A 13896-nucleotide genomic window follows, 5' to 3' on the forward strand; every position below is an offset into this window, starting at 1 on the left:
TATAAATACAAGTCTTTCAGGTTGATGTTTATATCACTGAATAGACTGGAGAATTTGCCAATTGTTTATCACAACCTCCGTGTGTGTATGTGTGTATTATATATTATATATTTAATCCTATATACACCCCAAACATGAGAAGATAGAAATCCTTTAATTAAAAACATTGTGGAAGTTATATATAGGAATTTGAACAAGTATTCTCTTCCCCCAACACACACGTACACATGCACACATGTGCCAGCTGCACATATGCGAATTAACATTTGTACACATACACATACCCGCCCACCCACACACCCACCCACACACACACACACACACACACACACATACACAGTTGTGAATTATAGTTGGAAACCTGCCTCACTTGCCCCTTATATAAAGCTGCACTTCTTTGACTACTGGGCCACTCACGGTTATCAAAACCCTTTGCAGGGCAAGAGTACAACTTCCTCAAGATGGAGCCGGATGAGGTGGACTCACTGGGTGAGACGTATGACTTCGACAGCATTATGCACTACGCCCGGAACACTTTCTCAAGGTTTGAGCCAGCCTTCTGGCATTTTTCACATGTGATGAACTGGAGGCTTTGCCTGCCTCACATTTGTTGGTGTTTTCTTTTCATGAGTGTACACATACTCAGCAAGGTAAATGGTGTTGTTGGCTTCAGTTGTCCTGGACTGTGATGACCGATTACAGACGTCTGTCACGGCTGGATGCAGAACCAAAGTCCAATAGACTCCTAAAACCTCTAAGGAGGCTCAAAAGATATACTGTTTGTATCAGAATTTATATATCAGAAAGTAAAATTGAGGAAAACTGTAGGCCCTATGAAAAATAATTGGATCAGTTCATTGGATCCCAGACTGTTGCTCTGCCAAATTCTCCCTCCCCTTCTTATCTTTCCCACTTTCCTCTGCTCCCCTATCTACCTGCTCCCTTTCTTACCCCATCTTCCCTTCCCCTTTCTCCCCACCCTAAGCCTCCCTAACCCTACACCTCATCCCCACAGAGAGAGCGCTGTATTGTCAAAGGGGCAGTACTAAGGGAGTGCTGTATCATTGGAGGGGCGATACTGTGGGAGTGCTGCACTATCGGAAGGGCAGTACAGAGGGAGTGCTGTGCCATCGGAGGAGCAATACCATGAGTGCTGCACTGTTAGAGGATCAGCAGTGAGGGAGGGACAGTACTGAGGAAGTGGTGTACTATCTCAGGGCAGTATTGAGAGAGTACTGCATTGTCAGAGAAGCAGTATTGAAGGAGCGATGCATTGCCTGAAGCCTTGGGATTTGCAGGAAATATTAAACAAAGTACCATCACCTGCTATCTCGATGGATATAAAAGATCCCAGCATAAATCAAAGCACCACAGGTGAGTTCTGGGGTCCTGGCCAATGTTTAATTGTCCATTCATCATGTTGCTATTTGTGGGATCTTGCTGTGCATTCATGATAGTGACTGCAGTTTACTGGTATGCCACTGGTTGTGAAGTGCTCTGGGTTGTTCTGAGGTTTGTGAAAAGCGCTTTATAAATGCAAGTTCTCTCTCGCAGTGTAGCACAGTTCAGTCAGATATCCATTGTTTAGAAGGAGACTGATTAGACAGGAAGCCAAAGTATAATTCCCTTCCCTCTGAGTTTCTTATGTGGTGAACTAATTGTGCCACAAAAATGACTAGATCATGGCTTTAGGCTTGTTGGATAGATGGTTGATACCTGAGTCCATGTTAGAAAAATCTCTCAATCTCAGTTTAAAATTAACAACTGATCGAGTAACAACTGCTGGTGTGGAGAAGTTCCAAACTTTTACCACCCTTTGTATGTTGAAGTATTTCCTAACTTTGCTCCTGAAAGATCTGGCTCAAATTTTTAATCTGTACTCCCTAGTCCTAGAATCCCCAGCCAATGGAAATAGTCTCTCTCTATCTACCCTATCTGTTCCCCTTAATATCTTGAAACCATTGATCAAAGCATCCCCCTAATCTTCTGAGTTCCCTCATTTGTGTAATCACTCGTCTGACTCAACTCAACTGTGCCAAGAATGTTTTGTCTACTGAGGCTTAGTGTCTGTTTTAAAGAAGTTTCCTTGCTTCTTCTTTGCCTCCTGAACACTCTGTCCTCCCTTCCCACTTCCTCCATCACCACACCATCCCCCAGCCCAGTCCAGCTAAAGCTGAGTCAGCCCTTGTGATGAATGCACAGACTTTCTGGGTGAAATCACATTTAACAGGCAAGAGCTGACTCCAGTTCTTCAGCAGCCTTTGTACTTTGAGCAGTTCAGTCCCAGCATCATGTATTACTTGGTCTCTTTCCAGTGGGTTTTTACTGGCTTTTTAGGCTAAAGAATCTTAAGACATTGTGCAAGCACTCACTGAAGATCCATGTTCTTTGGAAGCCTCCTTCAGAAAACACTGCCAGGACTGTCGTTTCAACCTTCCACCTGAACAACTCAAAGGCCAGAGAAGAACTTCATACCCAGCTCTGTGGCCAACAACTCACCCATGACCCAACACTGAAATATCTTGGCATCACTCATGACCGTACTTTGACCTACCGGCAACATCTCCAAAACACTGGAGCCAAGGGCAAGATGAGAGTGAATCTCATGCAGAAACTAGTGGGTACTATCTGGGGCAGCAGTCAACATGCCACTCAACCTGGCCTAGCCAGCAGCAGAGTACTGCTGCTCAACCTGGCTCAGGAGGCACCACACAAATGTGGCAGATATCCACCTCCGGGAAGCCATAAGGATTATTTCTGGAACGTTGAGACCAAAACAGCTCGAGTGGCTTCCTGTGCTAGCATACATTGGATCTCCTGATGTCCGCAAGGAAATCATCCCCCTCAAAGAACACCACTGGCTGACTGTTAACACACCGCTGAAAGCGCTCCATTGACACAGGACATCAGAAAAACCCACGCGCTCATCTGAAATCCTGTAGTCCCCACTGGAACACATTCCACATGCTACAAACTGACTGCAGCCCCACCTCTATATGGCACAGCTCCTGGCTGACTGCAGACATCACCAGCTGCAACCTGGTAACTGACCTGACTGGTGAAGTCCCAGGTTTCAACCTTCCATGGAAAATCTGGACAACCCTAAAACTCTTGAGGATGGGCCAGGGGAGATGTGGCTACTTGCTGCACAAGTGGAGCATGAGGAACAGTTCAAATTGTGACTGTGGCCATCTAAGTCAGACCATCACCCACAGACTGAACAGCTGCCTGAGAGATCCATTCCTGGTGGCATCACAACCATTCACACTGTGTCAGCTGAAGCAGTTGAATGATTGTTAACTTCGACATCGAACTATAACTGCTTCCCCAATCACGAGGATGAAAAAAACTTGGTTACTGGGTCATGGCTTGAATCTATTATTCTTCATTTAAGAATAGGCAAGAGCAGCCCCTGCCAAAATAAACAGACTTTTAACTTTGACGTTTCCAATCACAATAGATGTTGATGGTGTCGTGTGAATGAGCTATCCAAGAAAGCTTAATTTATTACCAACCCCTGTTGAGGCAGTGCAGATGAAAATTTTGGAGAGGGGCCCTCCCAGCAGAGACTTATAGTTTTAAACTTAGAGTCAGCAACATTATCAAGGACTGCAAGTTGGATATGGACCAAGAACTGTTGCAGCATGGAGCAGTTTGTTATATGTCAGGATTGCCAGATTTAGTTTCTGTTACCCTGACGTGTGTGTGTGTGTGTGTGTGTGTGTGTGTATATATATAACACACATAAATATATATATATCCCTAATTGCCCTTGACAAAGTGATGGTGAGCTGCATCCCTTGAACCGCTGCAGTCCATGTGTTGCAGATACACCCACAGTGCTGTTATGTAGAGTGTTCCAGGATTTTGACCCAGTGATAGTGAAGGAACAGCGATATAGTTCTAAGTCAGAATGGTGTGTGACTTGGAGAGGAACTTGCAGGTAGTGGTGTTCCCAAGAATCTGCTGCCCTTCTCCTTCTAGGTGATAGAAGTCATGTGTTTGGAAGGTGATATTGAAGGAGCCTTGGCAAGTTGCTTCACTGCATCTTGTAGATGGTATACAGTGCTGTCAGTGGTGGAGGGAGTGGATGGGGTGCCGATCCAGCAGATTGCTTTGTCCTGGATGATGTCCAACTTATTGAGTGTTGTTGGAGCTGCACTCACCCAGGCAATTGGGGAGTATTCCATCACACACCTGACTTGTGCCTGTAGGTGGTGGACAGGCTTTGGAAATCAGGAAGTGAGTTATTTGCCACAGAATCCCCAGCATCTGACCTGCTCTTGTAGCCACAGTATTTATATGGCTAGTCCAGTTCAGTTTCGGGTCAGTGGTGACTCCCAGGATGTTGTGAATGAGGGATTCAGGATGGTGGGGTAATACCATTGAACATCAAGCGCAGATGTTAAGAGTGCCCTGTGCCTTGAATTTACCCTTTGCCATAAACCTTGAAGAAGGCAATCAGCGAATCTATTCATGGCCTCTGCCTAGATTGCTCTTGGCCCATGAGATGAAATGAGATGAGGCCATAAGAGCTCACTGCTCTTCCTTACTCCCTCTTTATCCCTGACTGGCTTGAATCAGAAATATGTTGCATTCTCTCTGACATTTTTTTCTCGACTCTCAAAGCAATAGAATTCCTCACTTCCCTGCTTCATTTCTGTAGTCACATGACCTCCACCGCTGCTTCCTGAGCTCCCATAGGTTCAGCCTTGGCATTTGCTGTTCTCAAGGCCTTGGACTTTTACCTGGGTTTCTCAATATTACCTAAAGAAATGAAGCACATGCCTTTATCACAGAGTTGAATCGTGGCTGCTGCAAATGTGTGGGCACAAACCCTCCCCTTGGCACAAGGAAAGTGTCCAGCCCACCTCTGCTACCTCATCTATTCATTCTCTTACACATAGGCTTATTTGTTTTTGGATAGGCAAGAGTAGATCTGACAGTTTGGAACATGAAATCTCGAATGAGCTTTAGTTTCATTTGCTTTTTTTCCCCTCTTCTTTGGAAGAACTTGCTGGCAAACCTGTGTACAGCTTTGGCCTCCTTACTTGGGGGGGGGGGGGATATACTTCTACTGGAGGCAGTTCAGAAAAGGTTCACTGGGCTGATTCCTGAGATGAATGTGTTGTCTTGTGAGGAAAGGTTGAGCAGGTTGGGCCTATACACATTGGAGTTTGGAAGAATGAGAAGTGATATTATTGAAACATTGAAGACTCTGAGGGGGATTGACAGGGTAGATGCTGAGAGGATGTTTTCCCCTCGTGGGGGATTCTAGAACTAGGGGGTGCAGTTTCAAAATAAGGGGTCTCCCATTTAAGATGGAACTTAGGAGGAATTTCTTCTCAGAGCTTTGTTAGCCTGTTGAATTCTCTTCCCCAGAGAGCAGTGAAGGCTGGGTCATTGAATATATTAGAGAGATTTTTGATGGACAAGGGAATCGAGGGACAGGCAAGAAAGTGGAGTTAGGGCCACAATCAGATCAGCCATGATCTTATGAATGATGGAGTAGGCTCAGTGGGCTGAATGGCCTACTCCTGCTCCTATTTCTTGTGATCTTATGATGTATGAGGATCAGATAAAAGAATTTGTAGCTTCTCTCCAGCTGTGATCCTGTGGAGATCACGCTCACAGTCAGCACCCCTGTGTCGATCCAATATTCAAAGGCTGTTAGTGTGCATAGCTCATAATTGTTTAAGCCTTCCATGCTTTTCATGATTTATTTTCAGGGAGAAATATATATATGTATGTTCCGTGAAGTTTGTTTTGTGGTACTTAGTGTAGTACAGCGGGGTTGTACTAAAGAGCAGCCAGGCATGAGACCCTACACCCCTTGAGTAAAGGGCATCGAAGGATATGAAGCAAAGGTGGATAAATGGACTTGAGGTACAGTCAGCTACATTCCGATTGAATAGTGGAAGGGCTGAATGGCATCCTCCTGTTTCAGTGTTGCTACAGTCCCACGCTGATGTTCAACCCTGTTCTGCATTAACTCTCCTGTTGCAGGCCTGAGTTGTCCCTTTGTTTTATGGATTATTCCAAATGGTGACCTCCTTGAGAGGGATCTACAAATCCTGACCCATAGGAAGTGGACCTCGCTCAACTGTGACATTCCTTGTGTGTAAATAGTGACAAGACTGTGTTGGTCTTCCCATATGGACAGGGTGCTTGTGCCTTAATACTGAGTAGCATTTATGCACAGGGAGCATGTCCACAGCTTTTTTTGGCACTGCAGGCAAGGGTCACAGGCTTCGGGGATGCCAATTAGTTGGTCATTTCCCGACTTTGGGCGACCGTGCAGAGATTAAAGATTGCTTGGGACTGTTGGGGAGTGGAGATCTGCACCTTTGCCAGCTGTGACACGTGTCGACTTGCTGATAAAAGCATTTAGTGCATCTGGCTGATGTTCAGCCAGGGCCCTACACAAGCCTATTTCATTTCTCATTTGTATTTTCTAGCTAAGCCAGGAATAAGTTCCACTTTATTATGCCAGATAATGTTCTTTCCCTCACAGTACTCTGAAGAATCAGATTTATTTCATTTGTTTTCACTCTGACGCATTTTGCCTCCAGTTGACTTGAAAGCAACCTCTATTTAACCTTGGGCCTCACTGTGTCTGGATTGACAGATTAATGGGATTAGATTGAATTGCGCTGTGTATTGGAATGATGCACTGTATCAGCATGATGCTGCTTGTCCTGCAGTTTATTCCATACTAAACGGAGCTAGAACCCCGGAACATATCAGAGATGCAAATCAATCACAGGGGTCCATTTCTAAGTGAGTAGAATTGAAAAACTGGGGCGTAAATGTTAAACTTGTATTTAACCTTGGTTAGACCACACTTGAAGCAATTCTGGTCCCTGTAGCATCAAAAGTATATAGCGACATTGAAGAAGATGCAAAAAAGACGAACAGAGATGGTATCAGCACTGAGAGGTTATCTTCATCAGGAAAGATAGAAGAGAAACTATTTCCTTTTGCAGAAGTATCAAGAACCAGAGCTCACTAATTTAAGGTGATTCACAAAAGAAGCGATAGCAACATGAGGAAATGCTTTTTCATGCAGCGAGTGGTTAGGATCTGGAATGCACTGCCTGAGCGTGTGGTGGAGGCTGATTCAATCGTGGCTTTCAGAAGAGAATTGGACAATTATCAGAAGAGAAAAAAATTTGCAGAGCTATACGAAGAGTGGGATGAGGTGAATTACTCTTGCAGATAGCCAGTCAGGACAGGATGGGCCGAATGGACTCCTTTTGTGCTGTAACTGTTCTGTGATTGAAAAGAGAGGGCTGAGGGGTGATCTAATAGAGTTCTATAAGATTATGAAATGGTTTCATAGAATAGATACTGAGAAGCGTTGTAGGGTGACTAAATTCAGGGGCCATAAATATAATGGTCATTAATAAATGCAGTAAGGAATTCAGGAGAAACTTCTTTACCCAGAGAGCAGTGAAAATGTGGAATTCGCTGTATAACACTGGTTAGCTGCTGCTGGGTTATTACTGGAGATGAGAGCAGTTTCAAATAATCCAGTAGACACGTAAGGAGTTCAGCATCGAAGTCATTCATCCATTATAAATTAATGGATTAATGGACATGCTAAAATAACACAGTGAAATACCAGACGAGCTCAGCCTAAAGTATATTGGATGAAGTGTGAACTCTCTGATAAATTAGTACCAGTGAGAACATGCTCATGAGCAATTGTTGAATGTAGCTGGCAGAATTGCTAAATGGTTCAGGTTACTAACACAGCAAACATTCTATACAGTGCTGCCATGTGCCAAGTTTTCTACTGCTCCAAGTGTTTGAAATCAAAAAGAAAGAATTAACTTGCATTTATATAGAGCTTTTCATGATCCTAGAGCATCACAAAACACTTTGCAGCCACTGCACAGCAAGCTGCCACAAATCGCAATGTCATAATGACCAGATCGCTTGTTTTAATTAAGTTGGTAGAGGAACAGGACGCAGGAGAGAAACTCCCTGCTTTTCACCAGAAAGTGTCATTGGATCTCTTCCCTGAGAGGGAAATCCTTGGCTTAATGTCTCATCTGAAAAAATGGCACCTTTGACAGTGCAGCACTCTGACAGTGCAATGCTCCTTCAGTACTGCCTCTCTGACATTCCAGCTCTCCTACAGCACTGACCCTCAATAGTGCAGCACTCCCTCAGTACTGCCCCTCCGACAGTGCAGCACTCTCTCAGTAGTGCCCCTTTGACAGTGCAGCACTCCCCCAGTACTGACTCTTCGACAGTAAAGCGCTCCCTCTGCACTGACCCTCTAACGTGCAGCACTCCCTCAGTACTGAAATACCAGGCTAGATTTCGTGCTCAGGTCTCTGGAGTTGGACTTGAACCCACAACTTTCTAATAAGGAGGCCTGTTTGGAACTGAGTGTATTCCTGAGAGATTGGTGAATCAGGGAGTTATGTGAGGAGGGGAAGGAGGTGTTCCTTTCCTTTTGCTTTTCCTTTTTTTAACTTGTTTACCATGTAGGAATTGGTTCTTAATCTACCACAGGGAAAGAGGCTAGCTGTTTGGTGAGTATCTGATAAGTGGTTAAGGCCTATTCTATTCCTAAGGTTTAAAATAGTGCAGGAACTGGTGGTAAGATTAATAAAATACCTAAAAGGAAAATAAATAATTGAATAATATAATTAAGTGATTAATTAAACACATTAAGGATGGCAGGTGATGTGTCACAGCTGCAGCATGAGGGAGTTCCTGGGTGTCAGTGTGATTCAGGGCAAACACGTCTGCAGTAAGTGTTTATGGCTTGAGAAGCTTCGGCTCAGCCATTGAGCTGGAGCCCAAGCTGCAGACATTGCGACACTTTAGGGAGGGGGAAAGTTCCCTGGATGCTTTGTAAGAGGAGGCTGTCATACGCTTGAGGATAGGGCCTTCTAATTTGGTTAGTGGTCAGGGAGGAAGGAGGGTGTGACTGTGAGTGAGGCAAGCAAGGAGACCCAGAAGGTGGGAGTGCAAGAGCCTCGGCCTTTGGAATTGTTCAATAGGTTTGAGGTTCTCTCAGCTAGTTTGAATGAGAGGGGGAGCTGCAATATGGATGAGCTGACTGACCATGGCACCGTGATACAGGAAGCCATTCAATGGGGGGATTGACACTGTTCTCTGCAGCAAAGAACGACAGTCCAGCTAGCTGTGTTGCCTGCCCGGTGCCAGGGTTCGAGACATCTGCTCAGGGCTGGAGAGGAATTTGGAGTAGGAGGAGGTGGATCCAGTCGTCATGGTCCATGTGGGTACCAATGACATAGGTAGAACTAGGAAAGAGTTTCTGCTTAGCCAGTATGAGGAGCTAGGCACTAAATTAAAAAGAGGAACCTCAAAGGTAATAACTTCTGGATTATTAACTGAGCCACATGCAAATTAGCATAGGGTACGTAAAATTAGAGAGATGAATGTGTGGCTCAAGGACTGGTGTGGAAGAAGTGGGTTCTGGTTCATGGGGCACTAGCAACAGTACTAGGGAAAGTGGGGGCTGTACTGTTAGGACCAGTGATCGAGCAATCTGCATAACTAGGGAAGAAGAGAGGGCTTTAAACTAAGTAGTAGGGCAATGGGTCAAATTTGGGAAGGTGTGTCAAATCAAGGAGTAGGGACAAGGCAAGAGAGAAAGGTATTAATGTTGGAAATGATAGACAGTGACAAGAAGGGGCAGAGAGTACAAATCTAGTACATCAGATAATGCTAGAGGTTACAAAAATAATAAAAGGACAAAGCTAAAGGCACTATATCTGAATGCACTTAGCATTCAAAACAGATGAACTGATAACTCTAATAGAAATAAATAAGCGTGATCTAATAGCTAATACAGAGACATGGTTGCAGAATAACATAGATTGGGAACTGAATATTGAAAGGTACATGACATTTAGGAAGGATAGGAAGCTCGGAAAGATGGGGGGTGGCTCTCAATTAAGGATGGTATTAGCACAATAGAGAAGGATGACCTAAGTTCAGGAAATCAGGATGTAGAAGCGATTTGGGTAGAGATTAAAAATTATAAAGGCAAGAAGTCACTTGGGGGAGCAAAGTACAAGCCCCCTAACAGTAACCATATGCTAGGACAGAGTATAAAAGAAGAAATAATGGGAGCTTGTCAGAAAGGTACAGCGATAATCATAGGGGATTTTAATCTACATATAGAATGGAAAAATCAAGTGGGCAAATGTAGCCTAGAAGAGGAGTCCATAGAATCTTTTCAGGATAGTTTCTAGAACAGCATGTTCTGGAGCCAACGAGAAAACAGGCTATACTAGACCTGGTAATGACCCCATAAAGAAGGTACCCCTAGGTAGCAGCGATCATAATATGATTGAGTTTTATATTCAGTTTGAGGGAGAGGGGAGAGAGCCCAAGACTCGTAATTTAAACTTAAATATGGGCAATGATGAGGGCATGAAAGCAGAGCTAGCTAAAGTGAACTGGCAAATTAGGTTAAGAGATAGATCCATAGAGATGTAGTGGCAGACATTTAAGGAGATATTTCAGAATGCACATAATATATACAGTCCAACGAGAAAGAAAAATTCCAAGCGGAGCACCCACCATCTGTGATTAACTAAAAAATTTAAGGATACAATCGCACTTAAAGAAAAGCATATAATTACGCTAAGATGCATGGCAGGTCAGAAGATTGGACAAAAAATAAAAAGCAGCACAAAATGGCTAAAAGGTTGATAAGGAGGGAAAAATTAGAGTGTGAAAGAAAGCTAGCTAGCTAGAAATATAAAAACAAATAGTAAGATTTTCTATAGATATTTAAAAAAGAAAAGAGCTAACAAAGTGAGTGTTGGTCCAATAGAAAGTGAATCTCGAGAATTAATAATGGAAAACAAGGAGATGGCGGATAAATTGAACAGATATTTTGCATCAGTCTTCACTATAGAGGATACAAGTAACAGTCCAGAAATATCTGAAAATCAGGAAATTGATGAAAAGGAGGAACTCAAGAAAATTACAATCATCAGGGAAGTGGTACTGAGCAAATTATTGGAGCTGCAGGCTGGCAAGTCCCCAGGTCCTGATGGACTTCATCCTAGGGTCTTAAAACAAGTGGCTAAGGAGATAGTTGATGCATTGGCTTTAATTTGCCAAAATTCCCTAGATTCGGGAAAGGTTCCATTTGATTGGAAGAAAACAAATGTAAGTCCTTTATCAAAACAGGAGGGAGACAGAAAGCAGGCAACTACAGTCCATTTAGCTTAACATCTGTCACAGGGAAAATGTTAGAAGCTATTATTAAAGAAGTTATAACAGGGCACTTGGAAAAATTCAAGACAATCAAATGGTTTTGTGAGAGGGAAATCATGTTTAACCAATTTATTGGAGTTCTTTGAAGAAATAACATGTGCTATAGATAAAGAGGAGCCAGTGGATATACTGAAATTTAAATTTCAGAAGGCATTTGATAAGTTGACACATCAACGGTTTATGTGGAAAATAAATGCTCATGGTGTAGGGGATGTATTGGTATGGACAGAGGATTGGCTAGCTAACAGGAAACAATAGGCATAAATGGGTCTTTTTCTGGTTGGCAAAATTAACGGGTGGTGTGCCACAGGGATCAGTGTTGACGCCACAACCTTTTACAATTTATATAAATGATTTGAATGAAGGGATTGAAAGTATGGTTACTAAATTTGCTGATGGCACAAAGATAGGTAGGAAAATAAGTTGTGAAGAGGACATGGGACTACAAAGAGATATAGATAGGTTAAGTGTGGTGGCAAAGATCTAGCAAATGGAGTATAATGTGGGAAAATATGAAATTGTCCATTTTGGCAGGAAAAATGAAAAAGAAGCATATTATCTAAATGCTGAGAGATTGCAGAGCTCTGAGGTGCAGAGGGATCTAGGTATCCTAGTGCATGAATCGCTAAAGGTTAGTACGCAGGTACAGTAATTAATTAGGAAAGCTAACAGAATGTTATCTTTTATTGCAAGGGGAATTGAATGCAAAAGTAGGGACGTTATGCTTCAGTTATATAGGGCATCGGTGAGACCACATCTGAAGTACTGTGTACAGTACTGGTCTCCTGATTTAAGGATGGATACAAATACATTGGAAGCCATTCAGAGAAAGTTTACTAGACTAATGCCTGGAATGGCCGGGTTGCCTTATGAGGAATGGTTGCACGGACTAGGCTTACATCTGCTGGAGCCTAAAAGAGTAAGAGGTGACTTGATTGAAACATATAAGGCCCTGAGGGGTCTCAGCAAGGTGGATATGAAGAGGATGTTTCCTCTTGTGGAAGAATCTAGAACTAGGGGTCACTGATTAAAAATAAGGGGTGGATCATTTAAGATAGAGATGAGGAGAAATGTTTTCTCTGAGGGGCATGAGTCTTTGGAGCTTTCTTCCTCCTGCGGTGGGAATAGCCTTTGAATATTTTTAGTGCAGAGGTATCTGGATTCTTGCTAAGCAAAGGGGGTGAAAGGTTATTCGGGGTAGGTGGGAAATTGTAGTTGAGGTTACAACCAGATCAGCCATGATCTTATTGAATTTCTGAGCAGGCTCAAGGGACTGAGTGGCTTACTCCTGCCCCTCATTCGAATGTTTGTATGTACAACCTGAGCCAAGGCTGACCATTTGGCTAGTTGGGAAAACCAACACTGGAGATGCATGGGATTAAATCAGTCTTTAACTGTGTACAAGCTCGAAATGTCTTCTGCATTTTCTCTCCTCCAGAAGGCACTAGCTAACCTAGGGTACAGTTTAACAGGTAGTCCTAGAGGATGAACTTTGGCAGGGTATTAATTTACAGCTGAGGTTGGTCCCACTCTCACCCAATGTACAGACAGTCTGAGGTAATTACAGGGATTACTGCATGGTGATCAGGAGCAGGAAATCTAGCTGATTTTACCCCCATGCCTTCCCTACTTCACAGATTCTGAGGATAACTGTGTGGAGTTCTTTGCGCTGCCCCAGTTTAGAGACGTTGCATGAAATTCAGTCTCGTGGTGCCTGATTGTTTTTGGCATTGGGAATACGGATTTGCCTCCAAAATGGCACCCACGGCGTACCTGCACTCTTCCATTTTGACGAGGGTATTAAACGTGCAAAAGGACTGCCTGCTGTCCTTGTGCAGGGTAGGTGGATCGTGGAGTCAATCACTGTGTGGCACTGATAAAATGCCAGTGCTTCCGTTCTGGAGCTTAGTGCTCCAGCTAATGCCAGCCTTCTCTCACAGTGACCACCCTTTGCTCTATTGAAATAAGGTATGCACCCGTGCCTGACCCCCCCCCACCCCCCTAAATGCCTGCTTGGTGTCACTGCCTCCTGTCCTGCAAGAGAAGGGGAAGTGTGGCGTGACTGTCAAAGTTGACTAGCTGGCAGAGTGAAGCTCTGAATGTAATGGGTGTGAGGTGATTGATAAGAGAATTTTGGTGATTGAAGGGGGTGTTGATGCATTCAGCAACGAGTGGGGCTTGTGGTGCTGTGATATGGCATTTGAAGATAGATTCACTGACCTTGGCCGCTTGTGTGAGGTCATTGAACTTCTTGCAGCACTGCATCCAGGGCACCACTATGTGCCCTGCTCCCATTGCCTTTAAAAAGTTCGTCTGGGCTGACAAAACATGAACAGGCCATCCCTTTGTGAAATTATAAATGCAGGGTTCACATAAGTGACTGACAATTGACATGATAGCACCCAGCAGTCAGCGTTTATATTCTGCAGCTTTTCAATTTGTGCCTTCTTTAACCATCCACCACTTTTGATCTGCTAAAAGCTCATTAGCCGCTGGAATGCACAGATGTGGATCGGAGCAGAATGTTTCAAGAAACCAGTTTTCCCCCCTTAGTGCCCCTTCTGACAATCGAGCGGCTGCAAAAATTTCTCATTAACTTCTTAAAGCAGCACTAGAAAT

The 13896-nt window shown here is 43.7% G+C and overlaps 1 protein-coding gene across 1 annotated transcript in view; it reads left to right on the top strand.

Moving 5' to 3' along the window:
- The window catches only part of LOC121289976 (bone morphogenetic protein 1-like), a 140386-nt gene that overhangs the window by 66431 nt on the left and 60059 nt on the right, over positions 1–13896 (top strand). Inside the window, exon 7 of the mRNA XM_041210002.1 lies at positions 439–544. Coding sequence (XP_041065936.1) covers positions 439–544 — 106 coding nt within the window. The remainder of the gene's footprint in view (positions 1–438; positions 545–13896) is intronic.

Source organism: Carcharodon carcharias, chromosome 17 (genome assembly GCF_017639515.1).
Source record: "Carcharodon carcharias isolate sCarCar2 chromosome 17, sCarCar2.pri, whole genome shotgun sequence".
Classification (NCBI taxonomy): Eukaryota; Metazoa; Chordata; class Chondrichthyes; order Lamniformes; family Lamnidae; genus Carcharodon; species Carcharodon carcharias.